General features: G+C 37.1%; 1 protein-coding gene across 2 annotated transcripts in view; it reads right to left on the bottom strand.

Annotated features, from left to right (window-relative positions):
- BCO2 (beta-carotene oxygenase 2) overlaps positions 1 to 25,862 on the bottom strand; it is a 46,204-nt gene that overhangs the window by 11,943 nt on the left and 8,399 nt on the right. For both annotated transcript variants that reach the window (XM_043579337.1, XM_043579335.1), the window contains exons 3-8: positions 15,594 to 15,805; positions 15,274 to 15,389; positions 14,036 to 14,138; positions 8,397 to 8,525; positions 7,260 to 7,420; positions 5,948 to 6,115 (exon numbers count right to left, since the gene is read on the bottom strand). In XM_043579337.1, coding sequence (XP_043435272.1) covers positions 5,948 to 6,115; positions 7,260 to 7,420; positions 8,397 to 8,525; positions 14,036 to 14,138; positions 15,274 to 15,389; positions 15,594 to 15,805 — 889 coding nt within the window. The remainder of the gene's footprint in view (positions 1 to 5,947; positions 6,116 to 7,259; positions 7,421 to 8,396; positions 8,526 to 14,035; positions 14,139 to 15,273; positions 15,390 to 15,593; positions 15,806 to 25,862) is intronic.

The following is a 25,862-nucleotide window of genomic DNA, read 5'->3' as shown; positions in this document are numbered from 1 at the left end:
GACATATTAGGCACAAAGGAAAAAGAAAGGGCCAGAGAAAGACCCTATGATTTCACTCACATGTGGAATTTAAGAAACAAATGAACATGGGGCGAAGAAACAAAGAGAGAGGCAATCCATAAAACAGACTCTAAACTATAGAGAACAAAGTGAGATGTTGCTGGAGGGGAAGTGGGCAGGGGATGGGCTAAATGGGTGGTGGAGATTAAGTAGGGCACTTGTGACGAGCCCTGGGTGTTATATGAAGAAAGAAGGAAAGGAAATAATAAAAATAAGAACAGAAACTGATGAAATGGAAAATACACACACATTAAAGAGGATCAACCAAACCAGAAAGATAGTTGTTTTTGAAAAGCTTCATTAAATCGATAAGACCCTGGCAAGCCTAAGCAAATGCACAAAAAAGAAAGGAAAGATTACCATATAGGGATAAAAACAGGTGGCATCAATTAACCATAGGTACATTTTTTTAAATCATAGAATGATATCACAAATGACATCAGATAAATAAATTTGAAATTTTAGATGACATAAATTTCTAAAAAAAATCAATTTACCAAATCTGACACAATAAAAAACAGAAAATCAGAATAATATTGTATTATTAAAATACAATTCATAATTTAAGATCTAACTATAAGGAAATATACAGGCCCAGATGGCTTACTTCTTGAATTATTCCAAACGTTTAAGAAATAATGCCAATCTTATACATTCTCATGTAGAGAAAAGAGAACAATTTCCAACTCACTGTATGAGATCAGCAAAACCTTAATACCAAAACTTAACAAGAATATTATAAGAAATAAAAATCATAGGCCAATTTTATTCATAAAATACATGCAACAAAATCCTAAACAAAATATTAGCAAAGTAAGTCCAACAATATTTAAAGAAAATACACAGCAACCAATTGGGATTTGATTCAGGAATAGAAGGGAAAGCTTCACATTCAAAAATCAATAAATAGCTGTTATTACAAACATTTCTTCAATCAATGTACTTTACCACATTGATGACATAAAGGATACGTCAGAGGATTATCTCAAAACTATTGAAAAAACACTTGATAAAATCCAACATCCATCCATAATTAAAGTTCTTAGTAAACTAGAAGTCAAAGGGAACTTTCCTAAGTGAGAAAAATTATCTTTAAAAAAGAATCTATTGGGGCACCTGGGTGGCTCAGTCAGTTAAGCATCCAACTTCAGCTCCAGTCATAATTTTTGATTTCAAGCCCAGCGTCGGGCTATGTATTGACAGCTCAGAACCTGGAGCCTGCTTTAGATTCTGTTTCTCCCTCTCTGTCTGCTCCTCCCCTGTTCGTGCTCTGTTTCTCTGTTTCTCAAAAAATAAACATTTTTTAAAAAATCTATCAATAACTTATGTCCACACAAAATCTGCCCACAAATGTTAACAGCAGTTTTATTTATATTTGCCAAAAACTGAAAGTAACCAAGGTATCCTCCAATAAATGAATGGATAAACAAACCGTAGTACATACATACAACAGCATATCATTCAGTGATGAAAAAAATGAGCTATCAAGCCACCAAAAGACCTGAAGAAACTTTAAATATATATTACTATGAGGAAAAAGCAAGTCTGAAAAGGCTACATACTCTAGGATTCCAATTACATGACATCTTGAAAAAGGAGAAAGTATAGGGACAGTAAAAAGATTACTAGTTGCTAGGTGTTGAGAGAAGTGGGGAGGGAAGAAGATGGAATGTGGTATTTTAAGGGTAGGGAAACTAGTCTGTATGATACTATAATGGTAGATACATGACTTTATGCATTTGTCAAAACCCATAGAATTGTACAACACAGAGTGAATCCTAGTGTAAATTACGGACTTTAGGTAGTAATAATATATAAATATTGGTTCATCAATGGTAACAAATATACCACACCAAGGCAAGATGTCAACAATAGGGGAATCTGGGGATATTAGGGGAAGGGAATATACATGGGAGTGCTTTCCAGGTTCTGCTTGATTTTTCTTTAAACCTAAAAAACAAAGTCTATTAGTTTGTTTGCTTGTTTAAATCTATAGCAAACAGCATACCTAACAGTAAAATGTTAAAGACTTTTCCTCTCATATTGGACACCAGATAAGGATGCCAACCATCTCCACTTGCATTCAACACTGTACTGGAGGTCCAATGAAGAAAGGCAAGAAAATGAAAATCAATAACTAGTTTGGAAAGGAAACTGTCACTACTTGTATAAGATATGATTGTAGATGTATAAAATCTAAAAGAATCTATAAATTATTAGAATTACTGAATTACTGTATTCATTAACTGAGCACAAGATCAAGAAACTAAAATCAAACATATTGCTATACAGCAGTATTAACATAAATGAAAGCAAAGTAAATACCTAGGAGTAAATGTAATAATTTAATAATATTCTTTATAATAAAAAAGACATATAAAATGCGTACCCAGATAGCTATAAAACACTTTAAAGAAGTGATAAAATGGAAAGATAAATTGTGTTCATGTACTAGAAGAATCAACATTAGTAAAGATATTAACCTTTCAAATTAATACGCAGATTCAGTGCAAATGCAATTAAAATCTGACAGGTTTTTTTGTTGTTCTGTGTGTGTGTGTGTGTGTATGTGTGTGTGTGTGTGTAGAAACTGACAAGCTGACTCTAAAATGTATATAAAAATGTAGGGGGGGTGCCTACATGGTTCAATCAGTTCAGTGTCTGACTTCGGCTCAGGTCATGGTTTCAGAGTTCATGGGTTTGAGACCCACATCAGGCTCTGTGCTGACAGCTCAGAGCCTGGAGCCTATTTCAGATTCTGTGCCTCCCTCTCTCTCTGCTCCTCCCCCACTCATGCTCTGTCTGTCTGTCTCTCTCTCTCAAAAATAAATAAACATTTAAAAAAAATTTTTTTAATGTAGGGACACCTGGGTTTCTCAGTTGGTTGAGCACCCAACTCTTGATTTCGGGGCAGGTCATGATCCCAGGATCATGGGATCAAGCCCTGCTTTGGGCTCCTTATTGAGCATGGGGCCTGCTTGGGATATTCTCTCTCTCTCTCCCTCTACCCCTCTCCCCTGCTTGCTCTCTCTCTCTAAAATAAAAAAAAAATTTTTTTTTTAATTTAAAAAGTTATAGAGGGCCAGGAATGGCCATGACACTCATTATAGAAGGAAATATTAGGAGGACCTTATCTGCTAAACATCAAGATTTTTCATACAGTGATATTAATCAGCATAGTGGGATATTGGCACAGGAATACCTAAGTAGACCAATGGAACAGAATATAAATCTAAAACAGAATAACGCATATATGAGTACTTAATTTTTAGAATTAAAAACTCTTGTAGAGGTAATATGGGAAAATATTGTTATGACCTTATCATGGGAAGATGTCTGAAATAGGATGTACAATGTATTACTCATAAAGAAAAAAACTGATAGATTGGAACATGCTTATTCATCAAAAGATATCATTAAGATAACCTGATAGAGGTATCTGCAAAAATACCTGTAGGAATTTCATACTTAATGGTGAATTATTAAACATTTTCCAGATGAGAAGGGGAAAATGATTACTGCTATAACTACTTCTTTTCAATTTGAGGTCCTAGCCAATATAATAAGGCATGAAAAAAAAAAAAATAAAAGACATATAAGGACTGGAAAGAAAGAAATGAAACTGTCATTATTTTCAGATAACATGATTATATACATAGAAAATCAAAAATAATCTATAGTCAACTATTCAAACCCTAATAAGTGAATTTAGCAAGATATTTAAATAAGAAATCAATATACAAAATCAACTGCATTTCTATATACCAGCAAAAACAGAAAATGAAAGCTTAAAAACTAAGCAAAATAAGTCAGAGAAAAAACAGACATCATATGATTTCACTCATATACTTGTATGTGTAATTTGAGAAACACAACAGATGAACATAGGGGAAGGGGAGTAAAAATAAGATAAAAACAGAGAGGGAGGCAAACCATAAGAGATTCTTAAATACAGAGAACAAGCTGAGCGTTGCTGGAGGGGCGGTGGGTGGGAGGATGGGTTAAATGGGTGATGGGCATTAAGTAGGGCACCTGTTGGGATGAGCACTGGGTGTCACATGTAAGAGATGAATCCCTGGGTTCTAATCCTGAAACCAAGACTACACTGTATGTTAACTAACTTGAATTTAAATTAAAGAAGAAGAAGGAGGAGGAGGAGGAGGAGGAGGAGGAGGACGAGGACGAGGATGAGGAGGAGGAGGGAGAGGAGGAGGAGGAGGAGGAGGACGAGGACGAGGATGAGGAGGAGGAGGGAGAGGAGGAGGAGGAGGGGGAAGAGGAGGAGGAAGAGGGGGAGGAGGAGGGGAAATCTAAAGCAAACGTGATGCTAAAAATGGTAACAGAGAACAATCTGGTATCTGCCAGAGGGGAAAGTATAGGGATGGGCAAAACAGGGAAGGGATTAAAAAGTATAAAAGCCCAGTTATAAAATAAATAGGACATGAGGATACAATGTACAGCATAGAGAGTATAGTTAATAATATGTAACAACTTTCTATGGTGACAGAAGATACTAGATTTATTGTGACGATCAACTCATAATGTATACAAATGTTAAATCACTATGTTGTGTGCCTAATATAATATTGTATGTCAACTACACTTGAATAAAAAAACTTAACAATTAAAAGAAAAGACTGGGATGCCTTGCTGGCTCAGTCACTGGAGTGTGCAACACTTGATATTGAAATTGTAGGTTCACACCCCATATTGAGTGTAGAGATTACTTAAAAATAAAATATTTTAAAAATAATAATAATAATTAATCAAATATACCATTTATAATAGTTTCAAAACTAAACCTGAATGCCTACAGATAAGTTTAACAAAAGATATGCAATATCCTGACCAAAAACTTTATAAACATTACTGAGAGAAATTTTTAAAAGACTCAAATAAATGGAAAGATATTCCATGTTCATGGATTGGAAGACTCAACATTTCTTACGGTTGTAAAGACATCAATTATCCTCAAATTGATCTGTAGTTGCAACATGATACAATCAGATTTTGTTTTTTCTTAATTTGCAAAAACTGACATGTTGACTCTAAACTTATGGAAATGCAAAAAGGCCAAGAAAAACCCAGGCAATCTTTAAAAAGAAAAGAGCTAGCACTTATACTGCAGATATCAAGACCTATCAGACAGCTATAATAACTAATAAGTAAGCTTTGTAAGAAAAGTTAACTTTAGGGGTGCCTGCGTGGCTCAGTCTAGTTAAGTACCCGACTCTTGATCTCAGCTCAAGACATGATCTCACACTTTATGAGTTCGAGCCCTGCATCAGGCTCCAAGCTGACAGCACAGAGCCTGCTCAGTATTCTCTCTGCTCCACCCCAACTCATGACTGAAGGTATTCTCTCTCTCTCTCTTACTCTCTCTCAAAATAAATAAGTAAACTTAAAAGATAAAATAAAATTAAATCAATGTTTTAAAAAAAGTTTTAAGTAAAGCTACAGCCTGAAACAATTTGCATTACATAATCCAGGAAATTTTTACCTTGGATTCAGTATCGGGAAAAAGTGAATGCCCTCAGCTGGAAGAACTAAAACAGCTTCTTTTATCAGAGAATTAAGATATTATAGTCCATTTTGCCATCCCTTCCAGGAAACTGAAGTATGTTTAGTTCTCAAGTGTAATAAGGAACTAATCACACAGTGCTCCAAAACACATCTCTTTGTTTTCTTTAATATGCTTTTAATTTATCAGGTATTAAGTAAGTAACTCAAATTATTTTTAAGTATTAAATAAGTAAATGACAAAGCTGTGCCTTCAATGCTTTAAAACCATTCTACTTCCTTATCTGCCAAAGAAGCAAGAGAAACAGCCAGAACCTGGCTAGTTCAAAATTATGTTGACAACTTCTGACAAATCAGAGATGTTTACCTGATCAAGCCCTTCCCCAACTTTCCTGAGATTCTGTAGTTGGTAAACTTCTAGGCTTCTTCCATCATCTTGACAGCACAAATCAATTACAACACAGCCCTGGTCCTCAAAGGCATTGATTTGATGAAAAGTAACAAAAGGTTTACTGTAGTACATCCCTGGAAGAAGCTGCAGGGAAAATACAAAGAAAAAGAGATATTTTCTTTTTTTCTTTAAGGAACAGATCCACAAAGTTTAAATTAAAAAGATTCCCTCCTCCCCTTTAAGTGACAGGCCTAGTAAGTATAAAAGGTAGAATGTGGAACATAGAAGCAAACACTTTGATTTAACCATTGCTTGCTTAGGTCATCACATTTCATATTAATCAATGAACTGGGGCTATTTGATATAAACCAATCAACTGTCACAACTAACTTAAAAGTCCTTATGAAATAGGGCCCAATGTTTTGAGGTATAAATAAATCCTAGACTTTATCTTACATGATTGAATAGAAAATACTGCTTTTGAGGCACCTGGGTGGCCCAGTAAGTTAAGCGTCCAATTCTTGGTTTTGGCTCATGTCAAATCTCGTGGTTTGGGAGATGGAGCCCCTTGGGCTCTGCACTGACAGTGCAGAGACTGCTTTGGATTCTCTAGCTCCCTCTCTCTCTGCTTCTCCCTTGCTGGTGTGCTCTCTCTCTCTCTCAAAGTCAATAAATAAACTTTAAAAAACTATTTAAAAAAAGAGAAAACACTGCCATTAAGTAGCTTATGATGAGTTAAGTGATTATTTGAAAAATGCACTTATTATCAAAATAGGATTTTTTTGTAATGAAATTAGGGTACAGTAAATTTAGGATATCATCTCTTTAGAAAGGCAAAAAGAAGACAAAATACCATAGTGTTACTAAACAGGAGTATAGAAAGATATTTAACAAACGCACTTTGGACTTTGGTAGGATTATCATATTTACATATCAAGAAGTCATAGAACCAAGCAAAAAATTATCATTGCAAAAGTTACAGAAGACTTCTATGTGAACAACATTCTCTTTAGCAAATATTATGACATGGAAAAATTCATGCTAATATGCCAAGGTTTCTTAGATGCCATTTTAGTTGAATCAGATAATTAAAAGTAAAACCATTCCTTACAATTTTCTAATATGCAAAACCCACTGTACTCATTAATAAGTAGCTAGCCCCACCTACGGAAGAAGGTAATATCCTTGATTACAAATGTCTTATACCAGCAATACCCAGTGACAGAAAAAAAATCAACCATATACAGATTTGTCCATTTTCAAAACAAACATAGTCAAGATACTCCACCTGTCCAGTGTGCTTATCTACCACATGAAACCGTGTATTATACTGGGGTTCCCAGCTTATTCCATCTGCAAAGGACTTTCCCCGGATTTTAGAAGTGACAACTTTCCACAAATTCATCTTTAGAGGCTGTTCAATGAAGATTATGTAGTTCCTTGTCATTCCTGAAAGGTTCCAGCAAATAATAAAATGGGATTTAGTAAATTAGAATTGTCTGAAATGTGACGGTTATGGGGATTTATCTGAATGCCAGGACATAATACTTCTAACCTAAACAAAAGCCAGACAGAAATAATTCTCCACTGCTTCCCAGCTTTGCCTTACATATTTCTTGTTCCTACATAAAAAAGGGAACTGCTCAGAACAGCTTGGGTTGAATGCTCACAGCTTGCTTTTTATCTTCCTTATTTTTCTTTTTAAATTGGTCAGTTTACGAACCAAGTGAAGAAGCATAATATTAAAGTGTCATTTGTGATCAAGATGTTTCTTCTGTAATCCTTTTGCTATTTATCCTGAAGGTTAAGATTCAGCAACAGATTGGCTATAAAGGTTTAGAATGCAGAAAATAAATATTCTGAGAAAAAGCTGAGGCTATCAAACAGAATATGAATTTCCCCCCCCAAAAAAACATAGTCAAGACCTTTTCATGAAAATAATTACCTATGGCTTTAAAGTTACCTAAAATTTTGAATTCTGTCAATTTTTTTTATGGTCAAATAATTTTTCTCTACTAAGACTTTACTTTTGTAGAGCAGTTTCAGGTTTGTAACACAATTAAAGGGAAGGCACAGAGACTTTATACCCTGTCCCCCCCCACACACAGCCTCCCTATCATCAACATCCCCCACTAGAGTGGTTGGTACATTTGCAACAGCTGACAAACGGACAACCCATCAAATGCACCCAAAGTCCATAATTTACATTCTGGTTCACTTTTGATATTGTCAATTTTTTAGTAATTGCCAGGATAAAAAGTATGTCACTAAACAAAATAAACTGAAGTGGCATTAAAATGCAACCTTGGTCTCATCAGCATATTTTGATAAGCGGTATCAACACAGTATATGCGAACACTAGCTTGTCTGCTACAGCGACGTTTAAGGCACATCCCAAAGTAATGTGTGTTATATTTGGGCTTACCAAAGCTATGATAGTAAGAAGGTCTCATCCCCTCTGCAGAGGCAATAGAACATATCACCTGGGCTCCATGGATTGTCTCCCCAAGATCCACCTTCTCTGGAGGAACTCGAATAACATTATAGCAAGAACCTGGAAAACAAAGTCCTGTCTTATTTATACACATTCTAAAATAAAATACAACCCTTGCACTCATGGATTAGAGATTTATGCAATATATGCATGACATCCATATTTCATAAAGGGTTATTTCTTTTTTTAATGTTTATTTATTTTTGAGAGAGAGCGTGAGGCACAAGTGGGGGAGGGGCAGAGAGAGGGAGACAGGATCTGAAGCAGGCTCTGCACCGCTAGCAGAGATCCCAATGTGGGGCTCGAACTCACTCAGGAACCATGAGATCATGACCTGAGCCGAAGTCAGATGCTTAACCAACTGAGCCACCCAGGTGCACCCATAAGGGTTATTTCAAATAAAGACTTGGATAAAAAAAAATATATTAACTTTATGAAAGTCATCAGCTAAGGTTTTAAAATGATACACACAAAGTAATCAACCAACGGTTTATTGCATTTTTTTCATGATTACTAGCTAGGTTTATTGCATTTTAATGCTCTCAAAAGACTACCCTCTCACTCCCTAAAAATGAACTCATTCTCTACTTTATAGGAAAAGATCAGGTAGCAGGCAAGAATATCCTCTAATTCTACTTGTCCCTCTCACCATTCCCCAATCCCTACAATTACAATCTCCATTTGCCCCCACACCCAACTCCTGTCCAGTCCTCTGGATCCCTGGGGTCACTCCAAGTCCCATCTTATCCTTTCTTAATGCATTCATGCAATTGCCTTCATTCATGTGATTATTCATCTTACTACTTCTGCAAGAACCAGCTCAGGTAACCACTCAAGTAGCCCTCTCTGATTCTTCCCCACCCCAAAGGTATTTGGTGCCTCTCCTCAATGCCCTGATTATATCCTGTACAGTCATACACTTATCTTATTGCACTATAATTTCGTGCTTGTTTATCTGCTTCCCAATAGACTGGTGAGCTCTTCAAGGGCAGGAATTGTGTCTGATTCATCTTTGTATCCTCAGTACCAAGCAAGAACTTAGCATTCAGTAGGCACAGTAAAAATAGCTATTGATGGATTACTTAACAACTTATGTTTGTTAAATTATTCAGTGAATAGGGGCACCAGGGTGGCTCATCGGTTAAGCATCCAACTCTGGCTCAGGTCATGAGCTCGCAGTTCATGAGTTTGAGCACTGCACTGGGCTCTGTGATGACAGCTTGGAGCCTGGAGCCTGGAGCCTCCTTCAGATTCTGTGTCTCCCTCTCTCTCTGCCCCTCCTCCACCTCTCAAAAATAAATAAACATTAAAAAATTGTTTTAAATCGTTCAGTGAATAAACAAATACTGAGGTCATATTGAATTATATTTCTGGTATTAGAATTGCCAATGCTGGTCCTGAAAAACTGGGGTAACACATAACTTTGCAAACACTCAGCTTCTTTTGGAACAAGATAACCCTTCTGTTCTCTATTCATTTATTCAGCCATTACTTCTTGAGCGTCAACTATATTCCAAACACTCTTCTAAGTGTCCTAAGTTTATCTTCCAGACACTTATACACAGCAGGGTCCAAATGTACACAAGCCTTTTCTTTTACAAAGCTCAGATTCTAATAAAGCATCCAATAAGTAAAAGTATAAAGCATCGGATGATGATAAGATCTATAGGGACTGGGAATAAGTGTATATGGATGGGGGCCACTGTTTGCAATTGTTGATAGGGTGATCTGAGAAGGCTTCACTAAGACAGTGACATTTGAGAAAAGACCAAGAGGAGGTGAGGAAGAGAGGCTTGAGGATATCTGGGAGAAACACATTCCAGGCAGAGACAAGAATAAATGCAAAGATTCTCAGCCAAAACTAAGCCTGGAGTGTCCAAATAATAGCATGAAGGCCAGTGAGGCCTTGTCAGAGTAAGCAAGAAAAGTCTGAGATGAGGTGGGTGGGCTAAAATGATAATTGGCTGATATGCTGACAATAAACCGAAATGGGGCAAGGGTAGATGCCCAGAGACCAGTTAAGAAGCTATTACACCAATTCACATGCGAGAGGATGGTGGGCTCAAACCAGAATGCCAGCAGTGGAGGTCATATGAGGTGGTTGGATTTTTAAATTTATTTTGAAGGCACTGCTGCAATTGCTTTTTGACCAACTGGATATGGATGTGAGAGACAGATGTGAAGGATGATTCCAAAATTATCATCCTGAGCAACTGGAAGGATGAAGTTACCATCAGCTTAAATGGGGAATCTTTTAGGCAGAGAAAATTTAGGGGAAAAGTTCAGGAGTCTTGTTTTAAATAAGTTAATTTTGTAACACCTATTAGACATCCTAGTAAAAACACTGAGTATTTTATATCAATTTTTATATCCAATTGATATAAAATACTGAAGGGGTCTGAGTTAGGATATAGATGTGTTCTGCACACCCATTATATATAAAACATCATGCTTTAGACAGTGATGAGTTATAAAAGCGATAAAAGACCAGTTCTACAGTTCCAAAAGTACCATATTACTATCTAACAGATTACATACATTTCATTAGTACTAAAAACTACTTGGATTGATTATTTAGAGGATTTCTGTTCATTTTTTAAAGCCTTTAAAAATGCAGGGAAATGCTTAAATAGTTAAAAGCTTTTTATTTCGTAAAGACAGAAATTACCAGCAAGCACTTTATTATGAGAATCACTAAATTTCTCCCAAACACAACCTCTCTACAGCTACATGTACATTTGCGCTCCAGTTCAAAAACTCTGGTTGAACTGAACAATCGAGGAAGGAGGAAGACGAAGAGGAGGAGGAGGAAGGGGAGGAGGAGGAGGAGGGGAGGAGGCGGGGGAGGAGGAAGAGAGGGAGGAGGAGGGGGAGGAGGGAGGGAGGAGGGGGAGAGGGGGAGGAAGACAGGGAGGAGGAAGGGGAGGAGGGGAGAAGGAGGGGAGGAGGAGGAGGGGAGGAGGAAGAGGGGGAGGGGAGGGGGAGGAGGAGATTCAGTTTCAGTTGAGATTAGAAGATAAAGAATTGCTCATCTCAGTGGTTTAAGTGACAAAACTCACTAAATTTAACCAGTATTAATTAATGAACTGTTCTAACTGCAAGTTGTGAAGCCATGAGCAAGACAGACACATACCCAGGAAACACCCAACAAAGGAATGCCCAGAGGAATGACCTGCCCAACGCTGCATCTAACTCTGGGAGACTCTTCAGGACTTTGTATAATAGACTGAGGCAAAGTACCAAGAACAGCCACAGCCCCTGATGACTGGTGGCAGGGTTTCTCAAAGATCCAGGAGTCACTTGCACCAAAATCACGTGGGGACCTTGTTAAAATGTGCCGAGATAAGGGGTAAGGGGGTGATTGAAATGCAGATTCTTGGTCCTTTTTCAGGTCTACTGAACCAAACTCTCTGAAGATAAAGCCCAGTAATCTACATTGCTAGGAAGCATTCCAGAACATTCTGAGGCACACTAAAGGCTAAGAACCACTGATCTAACGACTACTTATTTTAGAATATATAATTCAGAAAAGCTAAACAGTATCTATCATATTATGAACTAGTTACCAGTTATCTACTTGATTAATAGACTTAATTTATTAGGAAATATACTTTTTGTCAACCATATTTTAATTAACAAGAAAATAGTTTTTTTTTTTAATTTTTTTTTTCAACGTTTATTTATTTTTGGGACAGAGAGAGACAGAGCATGAACGGGGGAGGGGCAGAGAGAGAGGGAGACACAGAATCGGAAACAGGCTCCAGGCTCTGAGCCATCAGCCCAGAGCCTGACACGGGGCTCGAACTCACGGACCGCGAGATCGTGACCTGGCTGAAGTCGGACGCTTAACCGACTGCGCCACCCAGGCGCCCCAAGAAAATAGTTTTTAAAATAGGTCATCTACTTAGGAGAATTCTATGCAGCCTGATTCTGGGAAATGTTTCTTGACATAAGAAATAATTATTATAATATTTTAATACATTGTTAAGGGAATAAAAAACAGACCAGAGAAGTATATAGAATAGGTACCATTTTTAATGAAATTTTTTAATGATCAAAAAAGATGGAGGGACAAAAAACTGCGGAGTTAGTTTACCCATTTCCTGAAACATTTTACCTAAAAGGATGTTTGCTGTTTCCTATAACAGCCGTGAAGAACACATTTCCTACTCAAGATCAGGTAATAAAGAAGAGGATAGAGGAGCGCCTGGGTGGCTCAGTCGGTTAAGCATCTTGACTTCAGCTCAGGTCATGATCTTGTGGTTCATGAGTTCAAGCCCCACATCGGGCTCCATGCTGACAGCTAAGAGCCTGGAGCCTTCAGATTCTGTGTCTCCTTCTCTCTCTGCCCCTCTCCTGCTCACACTCTATCTCTCACTCTCTCTCTCCCAAAGAAATAAACATTAAAAAATACATATATATATGGAGAGAGAGCTGGGTGATGAAGTTTTAGGATACCTAGCTCTACTTGAGCCAGCAAAAAACAAACCTGCACTATGCATTTTAATACACAGTCACCTATGTCAATATGGAGAAGTAGACACAAACACCCTGCAAAGCCAATTACTCACCAAAGGCACACATTAACCTACACAAAAGCTAAACCATACAAAGGTTTCACAGGTTATACATGATAGACTGATGGACAGGTTAAGACAGATAGTCAGAAATATCGAACACCTACCTATTTCTCTTCAGAGAGACATGCACTCAGGTTACAGGAACATGAATTTGCATGCTCTGACAGTCTTCTGTACTCAGTAATAAATAATTACGAAGATAGTCTAACAGAGTGACTTTGGGTGTGATTCAGACTTGCTGGCAAGACTGGCCTTACACACTAGAAACTTGCCTAACCAAGTATCTTACACAGTCTCCAGATTCACTGCCCTTGTCTGTAAAATGGGGGCAGTAACAGTACCTCTCTCAGAGAGTCATTATAAGGACTAAATTTAAAAAGTACATTGAAAAATGCTTAACACCAGGATATACTAGGCACTCAATAAATGTTAGCTATCATTATTAGCTATTAGAAGTTTCTGGAGCAGATTGGTAGGCAGTTGGAAAAGGAGTTGTGGATGACCAGGAAACAGATGTGATGTAAATGGCTGGAAATACAAACACACAATAACCTTAACTTACTCTGTAGTGTATTTTTCCCATAATAAAAATAAATCCTTTCCCATGTAATGAACAATGTACTTTCCCCACATCTGTTTGCTGTACCATTCTAAATTTCTTGTACTTATAGTGTGATTTTTTTTTAATTCAAGTTTGAGAAATACATACTGAAAATCCCTGTAATGCCTGTAAGCCAAAAAGCACAACAGAACATAAAAAATATAAGTCATGCTGAAAAGGTCAAATAGCAAATCAGTTGCTAAGCATATGTGCAAAAGGACCATAGAACACAGTAAATTAGGTACCTTCAGCTCAGTTATGCAACTTTGGAGATTTCCTCCTGACCCTTTTAAACAAAGTTCCCTATGTCTACACCTTAACTATAATGGAACACTGGGGAGATAGTTAACTCCTAATTATTTTTAAAAAGACCTCCTTCCCAACTTTACCACGTGACCCATAGGAGTTCCCCATGTTGTAAGCTGTTCCATCAGCGTCATAGTGAGGATGTGCAGTTGCTCCATTCACAGCAATGAATTTCCTCCAGTCTACCTGCAAATTTAAGACCATCAGAGACTTTTAAATGTTAAAATGGGAAGATCTCTACTTACATTTATCAACAGTAGGAATGTGTCAGACATCTTAAAAATAAGATATGACAACTATAGTCTAAGCCCTAATGTCTCACCTCTAAGAAATCAAAATTATTTTTCCTTCTAAAGAAATTGAGACTAAATAATAAATAAAAACTCCACCACCACCACCATCAAATGGACAAAAATGATTATCCAGTAAGGATTCCCCATCCCCCACCAAGATTGCAGGGAAGTTCAAAAAATAAGAATTAAAGTTCTGGTCCAAATTTAATTTAATTTTTATTAATGTGTTAGGTGAATGCAGGAGGGGCCTAGACAGTCTCTAATCCAATTCTATCTGTAGCTAGGAAGAACATGAAATGGCCAACTTAAATCTGTACTATTGTATTTTTCCTTTACTATAGCCTTCAGATATTAGGACTAAGGAAGACATCTAGAATTATCTTTAAGGAAAACCAACCTCACAGGCCTAGATCTACTGAGGACAGAAGGTGCAGAGTAATACCCTGAATCAGTGGGTAACTTTTCTTTCTTTGTTTCATAAAGGCTCCAATTTCTTCTTCAGATAACTACCCCTCTAAAAAGTATTCGGAAACTGGGGCGTCTGGGTGGCGCAGTCGGTTAAGTGTCCGACTTCAGCCAGGTCACAATCTCACGGTCCGGGAGTTCGAGCCCGGCGTCGGACTCTGGGCTGATGGCTCAGAGCCTGGAGCCTGTTTCCGATTCTGTGTCTCCCTCTCTCTCTGCCCCTCCCCTGTTCATGCTCTGTCTCTCTCTGTCCCAAAGATAAATAAACGTTGAAAAAAAAAAAGTAAAAAAAAAAAAGTATTCGGAAAGGAATGAAATGTTAGGGTCTATTTTATTCATTTTTGTAAATGTTCGTTATTTTTTATTTTTGAGAGAGAGAGAGCACAGAGGAGGGGCAGAGAGAGAGGGAGACAAAGGATCTGAAGTAGGCTCCGTGCTGACAGCAGGGAGCCTGAGGCAGGGCTCCAACCCACAAACCATGAGATCATGACCTGACCCAATCAAACACTTAAACAACTGAGCCACCCAGGCGTCCTTATTCATTTTCTTAAACTATATTTTACCTTTTCGGTTTTTTCCAGAGTTTTGATGTCCACTTTGTTCATAAAGTTGGTCTCAGTACTAAGGTAGTAGTCACCCTTGTACTGCACGTAGTTGACATTGGTGTTGTCAGTTATTGCTGAAACCAAATCCCAGAGTTACTTAAACACCACAACTTACTGTAGCACAGTCAGAGCAAGAACACAGTTTAAACATCCTCTTATACCAAAAAAAAAGAAAAAAATTCTACTTCAAGGTATGTATTTATATAGATTGACATACATCATAATTAAAGAGTCATCACTATCACCCAGAAATTCTGAGCACAGTAAAGACTGCTTACCAGGCACTTCAAACTTTGATAAGAAACGTTCAAAAACATTCTTGCAGGGGTCAGGGACAGCCAGCGTGCCAAATTCTGAGATCACAATTCGATCATGAACACTATTGGCCTTATAAGTATCACTCTGTAGGAACTTGCTTCTATATGTCACTGTGCCCTTCTCCATCCTGAACTGGTGAAGCAAAGCCATCCCATCAAACCAGTGATTGTACCTTCAGACAGCAGCAAAAACAGAAAGACAAATATCAGTAAGAAAAACACAGGGGCAAATGAATGCCTTCAAATATAAAGATAAGGAATTGGAATGGGTTCCCAGCACAACCTGTTTAGTTTGAAAACTTGAGTAAGAGATGACACCTTTTGAGTATATCCTGAAATCCAACGGAGAAGAACAACTTACATTCTTCTGACCCTTACTCCCCTGTCAAAAAACTGTCAAAAAACTCACACTTAGAAGGTTGAAAATAACACTCCAAACTGGTGACTCCTAAAATAAGTCTGATTTTTACCCTATAGCCAGGAAAATAGCATAAGAGGATATGAAATACTTGACATTCTCCAAGTTAAAATGGGTTCCTAAGCTTTAAGAAATAATAATCTTCATATCTTATGTATATATTATGTTTTCCATTTACTTTAAATTTATTCAAATTTATCAGAATTATGCTAAAGAACAAATAAGATTATTAATCATCTTGGTAGGTATGATTACAGTAGAAATTATCTATTTAAATAATGGAATATAGGGACACCTGGGTGGCTCAGTCAATTAAGTGTCCGACTTCAGCTCAGGTCATGATCTCGAGGTCCATGAGTTCAAGCCCCACATCGGGCTCTGTGCTGACAGCTCGGACCCTGGAGCCTGCTTCAGATTCCGTGTCTCCCACTCTCTCTGCCCCTCCCCCACTCATACTCTGTTTCTCTCACTCTCAAACATGTGTATGTTAAAAAAATTTTTTTTTAAATAATGGAACATCAAAAAACTATAAGGAAAAGTTTATAGCTTTGCTTTTAAACAATTCTTTTTTTTTTTTTAATGTTTGTTTGTTTTTGAGAGAGAAACAGAGCACGAACAAGGGAGGGGCAGAGAGAGAGGGGGAGACACAGAATCTGAAGCAGGCTCCAGGCTCTGAGCTGTCAGCACAGAGCCTGATGTGGGGCTAGAACTCACAAACTGTGAGATCATGACCTGAAGCCAAAGTCGGACACTCAACCAACTGAGTCACCCAGAAGCCCCAGTGGCTTTGCTTTTAAAAGAATTTCACATCATACAGTCTTTTCTTTCATGTGCTTAATATGCTGAATGCTTAATATATCTTCAGCACAGATAAGCAAGGCTAACACCATTGTGTTAAAATGCAATGGCCCTGGAAGCAAGGAATCAAAGAAATATTTGTATACCTGTGTTTATAGCAGCATTATTTATGATAATCAAAAAATGGACAACCTAGGGGCGCCTGGGTGGCGCAGTCGGTTAAGCGTCCGACTTCAGCCAGGTCACGATCTCGCGGTCCGTGAGTTCGAGCCCCGCGTCGGGCTCTGGGCTGATGGCTCAGAGCCTGGAGCCTGTTTCCGATTCTGTGTCTCCCTCTCTCTCTGCCCCTCCCCCGTTCATGCTCTGTTTCTCTCTGTCCCAAAAATAAATAAATGTTGAAAAAAAAAAATTAAAAAAAAAAAAAATGGACAACCTAGTGTCCACTAAAAAGGAAGGAAAGGAAATTCTGTCACATGCTACAACACAGAAGAACTTTGTGGACATTATTATAAACAAAACAATCTAGTCACACACACAAAAAGGTAGAGTTTCAGTTCTGCAGGCTGAAAAAGTTCTGAAGATCTGTTCCACAACAATGTGAATAAACTTAACACTAACCTTTACCTCTAAAGATGGCTAAGATGGTAAATTTTACATTACATGTTGTTTACCACAATAAAAAAATGCAGGAAATAAATTTAAAAGTAAAACCAGACTCTCTTTGCCCAGTGATTTGAGATGCCATCTTATAATAAATTAAATTTCCATTAGTTCTTGGGTTTATTTCTTGGCTTTCTATTCTATATCACTTGTTTATTTATTTATGTACTGATATCACAATGTTTTAATCATAGAGTGTTTATAGTATTTTTTAATGTCTGAAAAGGCTAGTCCCTTCACTTAAAATCTTCTTTTTTTCATGTTTTCTTGACTATACTTGCATATTTATTTTTCCATATAAACTTTAGTATTGGTCTAATTTCCTTTAAAAGCTTGTTGGAATTTTAAAGATTGTATTAAATTTTAAAATTAACTTAGGGAATATTGACATCTTTATGATGTTGAATTATCGTATTCAAGAACACAGGATGTTTTCTCATTTGTTTGATTGTGTCTTTTAGGAGTCTTGTGATTTTAGAGAGAGAGTGAGTGAGTGAATGAGAGTAAGGGAGAAAGGCAGGGGGAGAGAGACAGAGGCAGAGAATCTCAAGCAGGCTCCATGCTCAGTGCAGGGCCCAACATGGGGCTCTATCCTATGACCCTAGGATCACAACCTGAGCCAAAATCAAGCATCAACGGACTGAGCCACCCAGGCACCCCAAAGAGTGTTTTAAAGTTTGCACATTTCTTATTAAGTTCCTGAATATTTAATCTTCTTTGTTGCTACTGTAAAAGTTTTTTCTACCATTATGTGCCCTAACTAGTTATTGTTTGTGTATATGAAGGCTATTGATTTCAGTAGGTTAATTTTACATCCTGTCACCTTACCTTTTATTGTTTGAATTGGTTTTGTCATTGATTCTGTGTGGTCTTCCAGATTTACTAGGATATCATCTGCAAACAGAGAGTCTTACCCTACTAATCTTTGGGCCTCTAATCAGTTTCTTTAGTCAGACTGTATTGGTTACATCCGGTTGAAAAGCAGTGGAATAGGGGACATCCTTTCCTCGCTCTTATCTTGAAATACCTATAGTGTTTCTCATTTTAATATCACTGGTTTTAAGATTAAGAGTAAAATATATATGTTTGTGTATGCATGTATACATATATACACACATATATAAATATATAAATGTGTATATATATACACACATACACACAAAATGTATTATATGTATGTGTATATATACATATACACATACTTATACCTTTATATCCACATGTGTATATGCATATATATCCACATACATATATTTATATATAAATATATTATTACATATATATTGGATGTACATATATTTACCTGTATGTGTATATATGTGTATGTATGTATATAAAATCACATTAAGAAAGTATCCATCAAGTCCTGTTTTCTTGAGTATTTTTATGAGGAATGGATGTTGAATTCTGACAAAAGTTTTGTCAGCATTTATAGAGATAATCCTATGACTATTTATCCTGAGACCTATTAATATGGCATACGTTAATGGATTTCCAAATAATGAAACTACTTTGCATTCTTGAAATTAATCCTACCTCATCATTGTGAATTATATTTTTATATAGTGTTGGATTCTATTTGTTATTAGAATATTTTTGTACTGTATTAGCACTATATATTTTTTATTTTTTCATTGATATTCATAAGTAATATGAATAAATAAATTTTCTGTATCGTCTGCATCATGTGTAGATAATGAACATTATACTTGTTTCATTTTCTCTGAAATGATATACAGAGCTTTAGGACTATTTGATATTTGAAGGTTTGGTAGCATTTCTCTATGAAGAAATCTGGGTCTGGTGCTTTTTTTGAGAGGTAGATAATTAACAAGTACCCCTTTTTCCTCTATAAAAACTGTTCTGTTCAAACCTGCTATCTCTATGAATTTTGGTAATCTGTGTTTTCCCAGAAAATTATCCATTTCACGAGGTTCTGAAATGTATCTGCATAAAGGCCTAGAAAGTCTCGTAAATTTTATCTATTTCAATGGATTTCTTTCCACTACCATTTCCTGTTTTGAATATTTGTACTTCCTCCCTTTTTCTTCTTGATTATGTTAGCTGGTAGTTTCTCTGTTTTGGTAATTTTTTTTCAAAAAACACTAAAAACAAAATAATTTCAATAATTATTGCTATTCTTATCTAAATACCTCTAAAACTACAATACATAGTTTCAAACACAATACTCTGGGTATAACACCAGACACTCTGTTTCCTCATTTAAGAGACTTCACGTTCTTTTGTTTTCTTTCTTTCTTTATTTTTGGTTACCACCTCATATTGTTGACTCACACTGAACTATCAACTAAAACCCCTAAGTAATTTTTAATACATTCTACTGTTAAGTCACATCACTTTCATCCTTGCACTTATAAAAAATTTTTTCATCTACCTAATAAAATATTCAGCTTGCTAGATTCCATTTCATAAGATCCTTCTAGACTAGACCCTGTCAGTCCATGTATTCATTTACTGAAACCAGCCAACTTTTCTTGAGCCCCTGCTATCTGCCAGGCTTGTGCCAAGACCAGTGCTTACAGGCACATAAATAACTATACCATAAAGTGATTACTGAGACAACAGAGAGAAGTAATTTAAAAAAATACTATATATGACAGAAGGAGCAACTACCTGACAGGACTGTGCTAAGCACTTTACCATATCCTTTCCTGCAGACATAAAAATAAATATAGGAAATAAATATAGGGACACCTGGGTGGCTCAGTCAGTTGGGCATCAGACTTTGACTCAGGTCATGATCTCCTGGTTTGTGAATTCGAGCCCCACATTGGGCTTTCTGCTGTCAGCACAGACCCTGCTTTGGACCCTCTGTTTCCCTCTCTCTCTGCCCCTCGCCCCATCTCTCTTTCAAAAATTAATAAACATTAAAAAAATAAAAATATATTTTATTTTATATATAAATATAAAATATTATTTTAATAATTATGTATTTATCACACACAGACTGATCCTGTGAATAAATATTAATACCAAGGTACAGAATAAAAACATGCCAGGGTCACAGGGCTGGTAAGTGGCAAGAGATTTGAATTCAGTGCTGACTCCAAATCCTGGGATCTTACAACATCCCAAAAAGTAGGGTGAACTAAAAAAAAAGCAACTTGGCAGGAAAGGGAGTGGGGGACAAGGGCACTAAAGGGAAAGAAGAAAATGAAAATGTACTGACTGCCAATTCACCACCCACCTCCCCCACAAAGACGTTTATCTGAAAAGAGCCCTGTAGCGCAAGCCTAGGCGCTGAGGAGCTCTGCTGCTTGGTTCTAAAGTTTACCAGGGCAGCAGATGAAACACCATATGCTTTCAGAGGCTGTTACAGTCTAGGGATTGGGCTAATAGTTTCATTTTTCTCTTCCTTCTAGCGCTTGTTTGCCTTCTAATCTTTTTTCAGATTACAACTTGTTGAAATCCAGATATATAAACAGAAAAAAAGCACACCTTTGCTAATTAGGGCCAGGGGGATCCATAGGCCAGCTCATTTACCTTCTTTTTCTCTACCTCCAAACTACCTCCCAATCTCCCAGCCTCCTCAGCCGCAACTCCACCGGAGGCATCTAAAGTAACTTCTTAAGCGCTTTTTACACAGCTAGGGGTGAGGAACACACTGCATTTTAATGCCTTTCAGCACTAGCATTTTATAAATCTGTTAATCAAGTGAAGACAAGATGCAACAGGTTCAGCAAATTAAAATATCTGGAATATTAAGAAATATATCTTGAATATATAAATATTAATAAATATATCTTGCTCCTAAAGTTTCTCTCTTTCCAATAGCAGCTAGGAAAAGAAGAGCCGGACCATGATCAGAGTCTCACCAGGCCTAAGGGAATAATGTAGCTAACACAAAGTAGACTGGAAGGGGAGGGGCTTAGAGAATGGGAGAATGAGGAGTCATTGTTTATTTATTTATATTTTTTTAACAGGAGAAAAGTATACATTTTATTAAATTTCTACATGTCTGTGGGGGCCTTTGTATGATAATGAAACCCTGGAGAAGTGACTAGAGCAGGAAGCTTTCATACCTTTTTTTTAAGACAAGAAAGGATAAGTTTGTGAGGAAACGACAAGACCAGGAGTCAGGGCTGGGGGCAGTAAACTGGGAGAAGCAACATGAGCTATATGAGAGAAGCAAACCTAGCGGAAGATGAGGCTATTTTAATAAGCTTGTACATAAGATCCATTTCAATGTCCGTTCCCAGGCTCTGGTGATAAGAGCCTCCTGGTATAGGGAGGGCTTCCTTCCTGTAGGAAATTTTATGGCCTGTTTTTAGGTAGAAAAGGGGAGGTCAGGAGCCCTTCCTGCATCTGCTGTTTCTCAAGTGCCTTCAGCTCAGTATGCCGAAGTGGCGTATTTTGGAATACGTGTCCTAAACTCCTTCAAGGACAAGGGGAGGACTGGAAGAAAATGTAGAGGATTCCTCTCTTCCCTTAAATTGTATTACTTCATGTTTTTTTCTTCTGCAATTTTAATTTAATTTATTTTTTAAGTTTATTTATTTATTTTGAGCAAAAGAGAGAAAGAGGGAGAGAGAAGATGAGGGAGAGAATCCTAAGCAGGCTCCTTGCTGTCAGTGCAGAGCCCCACCTCACCAACTGCAAGACCATGACCTAAGCTGAAATCAGGAGTCTGACCTTTAACCCACTGAGCAACCAGAAGTTCCTGCAATTGTAATTTAAATCGCACATCTATGTAGTTTAAATGCACACACATAGTTCAATTTCATATATGTAGTTTTAAAGAATCGACCAATTCCAAAAAACTTCCTATGATAAACTGAGGTCTCTAATCCCTTTACTCCATTTTCCTGTCCCTAGAGGCCAACGCTTTCAAATACTTTAATTTGACTCTTGATTTTTACCTCCATATTGCTAATTAACATGCTTGTTATTTTTCACATTAGACTTTTACTGGCTTTCTACTAGGAAAGATAAGGATTTAGCTCTCCTCTCTCTCCCCATCTCCACTATGCATGAGCACCCCTTAAATCTCCCAATATTTTAAATATCACTATCATAATATTAGTTAGATTAACACTTAATATTCATATTATTGACTATAAAAATGTCATTCGCAACACGATCATGTAGAAAACTATAATTACTTTTCCTTCCTTATGCCATTTTCTATTTTTCCTAAAGTTGATTTTTCTTTTTTTGTTTGTTTATTTATTTAATTTAAATCCAAGTTAGTTAACATCTAGTGTAATAATGATGTCAGGAATAGAATTTAGTGATTCATCACTTACATATAACACCCAGTGCTCATCCCCACAAGTGCTCTCCTTAATGCCCATTGCCCAATTAGCCCATCACCTCACCCAACACTCTGCCAGCAAACCTGAGTTTGTTCTCTGTATTTAAGAGTCTCTTATGGTTTGCCTCCCTCCCTCTCTGTTTTTAAAAAAAAAAAAATTTTATGTTCATTTTTGAGAAAGAGAGAGAGACAGCATGAACAGGGGAGGGGAGAGAGAGAAAGAGAGAGAGAGAGAGAGAGGAGACACAGAATCCGAGGCAGGCTCTAGCCTAACAGCTGTCAGCACAGACCCCGATGCGGGGCTTGAACTCATGAACCTTGAGATCATGACCTGAGCCGAAGTTGGACACTCAACTGACTAAGCCACCCAGGCGCCCCATCCCTCTCTGTTTTCATCTTCTTTTTTGCTTCCCTTCCCCTATGTTCATCTGCTGTATTTCTTAAGTTCCACATATGAGTGAAATTATATGATTATCTGTCTTTCTCTGGCTGACTTATTTCGCTTAGCATAATATATTCTAGTTCCATCCACATTATTGCAAATAGCAAGATTTCATTCTGATTGCTGAGTAATATTCCATTGTGTGTGTGTATGTAGATATATATGTATATGTATGTATACATGTATATATATACACACACACCACATCTTCTTTATCTATTCATCAGTTGATGGACATGTGGGCTCTTTCCATACTTTGGGTATTGTCAAAATTGCTATTATGAACATTGGGGTACATGTGCCCCTATGAATCAGCACTCCCATATCATTTGGATAAAATCCTAGTAGTGTTATTGCTGGGTACAGGGTAGTTCTATTTTTAATATTTTGAGGAACCTCCATACTGTTTTCCAGAGTAGCTGCACCAGTTTGCATTCCCAGAGGAGTCGCTGTTTAATGGGAACAGAGTTTCAGTTTGCAAGATGAAAAGTGGATGGATGGTGGTCATGACAGCACAATAATGTGTATGTACTTAATGTAACTCAACTGTACACTTAAAAATAATTAGGATGGGTAAATTTAATGTTATGTGTATTTTACTACTTTTTTTTAAAGGCAATGTTTCCTGCAATATCATTCAGCTATTAAAAATAATGGTCATTCAGATTTAATAGCAACATGCATAAAAGGCTTATGATAGTGTGAAAGTTTTTAAACCAGAGCCAAAAAAAAATCAGTTAATATCCAAAACATAAAGAACCCACACAACTCAATACCGAAAAAACTAATAATCCAATTAAAAAATGGCAGAAGGGGGTACCTGGGTGGCTCAGTCAGTTAAGCATCCAACTCTTAATTTCGACTAAGGTCATGATCTTGCAGTTCATGAGATGGAGCCCCGAGTCAGGCTCTGAGCTGACAATGTAGAATCTGCTTGGGGTTCTCTCCCTCTCTCTCTGCCCCTCCCCCACTCATCACATGCGCTCATGCGCTCTCTCTCTCTCTCAAAACAAATAAATAAATTTAAAAAAAAAGAGGGCAGAAGATCTGCATAGACGTTTTCCCAAAGAAGACATGAAGATGGTCAATAGGCACATGGAAAAATGCTCAGTATCACCAATCACGACGTAAATGCAAATCAAAACCACAATGAGATATCAACTCACACTTGTTAGGATGGCTAGCATCAAAAAGACAAGAAATAGCAAGTGTTGGTGAGGATGTAAAGAATAGGGAACCCTTGTATATGTACCGTTGGTGGGAATGTAAATATGCACAGCCACTGTCAGAACTACCATATCATTCAGTAATCCTACTTCTGGGTACTTATCTAAAGAAAACAAAAACACTAACTCCAGAAGATATCTGCACCTCCATGTTCAATGTAGCATTATTTACAACAGCCAAGAGACAGCAACAACCTAAATTTCCATCAGTGGATGAATAGATAAAGAAGATGTGGTATATGTAGACAGTAAAACCTTGGTTTGTGAGCTTAATTCATTCCAGAAACACGCTTGTAATCCAAAGCACTTGTATATGTAAGCAAATTTCCCCATAAGAAATAATGGAAACTCAGATGATTTGTTCCACAACCTAAAAATATTTATATAGAAATGATTACAATACTTTAATATAATACAAAATAATAAGGAAAATACAAAATATAAAGAAAAACAAATTAACTTGTACTTTCTTTGAAAACCTTCATGACTGGGGTCAGGGAGACAAGAGAAAGGAGGGTTACTGTGTAGGATGACTTTCACTATCACTAAGGGAATCACTGCTATCTATTGGCTCAATGGAATCTTTTTCTGCATGGGGCCATTGTATATGCTTGCACAGTACACTACAGTACAACATTAATAAACTCTTGTCATATACTGTTATTTATTTTATTTTTTTAATACTGTATTTAATGTAACTGGCAATAAGGCAGCAGAGGAAAGGGTCTGTATCTGCAGGAAGCCTGACCTAGAATGAAGCAAAGCATTCTTAAGCTCACACTTGGATGGAAAAGCAAAGGACTGCTCATAGGTGCTCTGAACTGACAAAAAATACACTAGTGCCAGTTGTAGGACCCTTCCAAAGTTCTAAAAAAAAAATCACTTATTTCTACCAAACACGGCAACCTGAGACCAAGCATCCAAGCCTGGGACACAATCACCCACAATCCCACAGAGAGAGAGAGACAGACAGAGAGAGAGAGAGAGAGAGAGAGGAACCACTGGCTCAGTTGTGATCATGTAACGTTTGGTATCACGTACTACTCGTATTGCAAGGCATTGCTCATTTATCAAGTTAAAATTTATTAGAAATGTCTGCTCACTTTGCAGAACACTCACAGAACAAGTTACTCACAATCCAAGGATTTACTGTATAGAGTGGAATATTATTCAGCCATAAATAAGGATATCTTACCATTTGTGACAACATGGTTAAGGGCATTTTGCTAAATAAAATAAGAGACAGAGAAAGACAAAGAAAATACCATATGATCTCATTTATATATAGAATCTTTAAAACAAAACAAAACAAAAACCCCAAACTCATAGATATACAGAACAGATCAGTGATTTCAAGAGATGAGGGGGTAAGGTTAGGTGAAATGGGCGAAGGAAGTTAAAAGGTACAAAA

This window comes from Prionailurus bengalensis, chromosome D1 (assembly GCF_016509475.1).
Source record: "Prionailurus bengalensis isolate Pbe53 chromosome D1, Fcat_Pben_1.1_paternal_pri, whole genome shotgun sequence".
NCBI lineage: Eukaryota > Metazoa > Chordata > Mammalia > Carnivora > Felidae > Prionailurus > Prionailurus bengalensis.
Note: the sequence above shows the minus strand (reverse complement) of the source record. Positions and strands in the feature narration are given on the sequence as shown.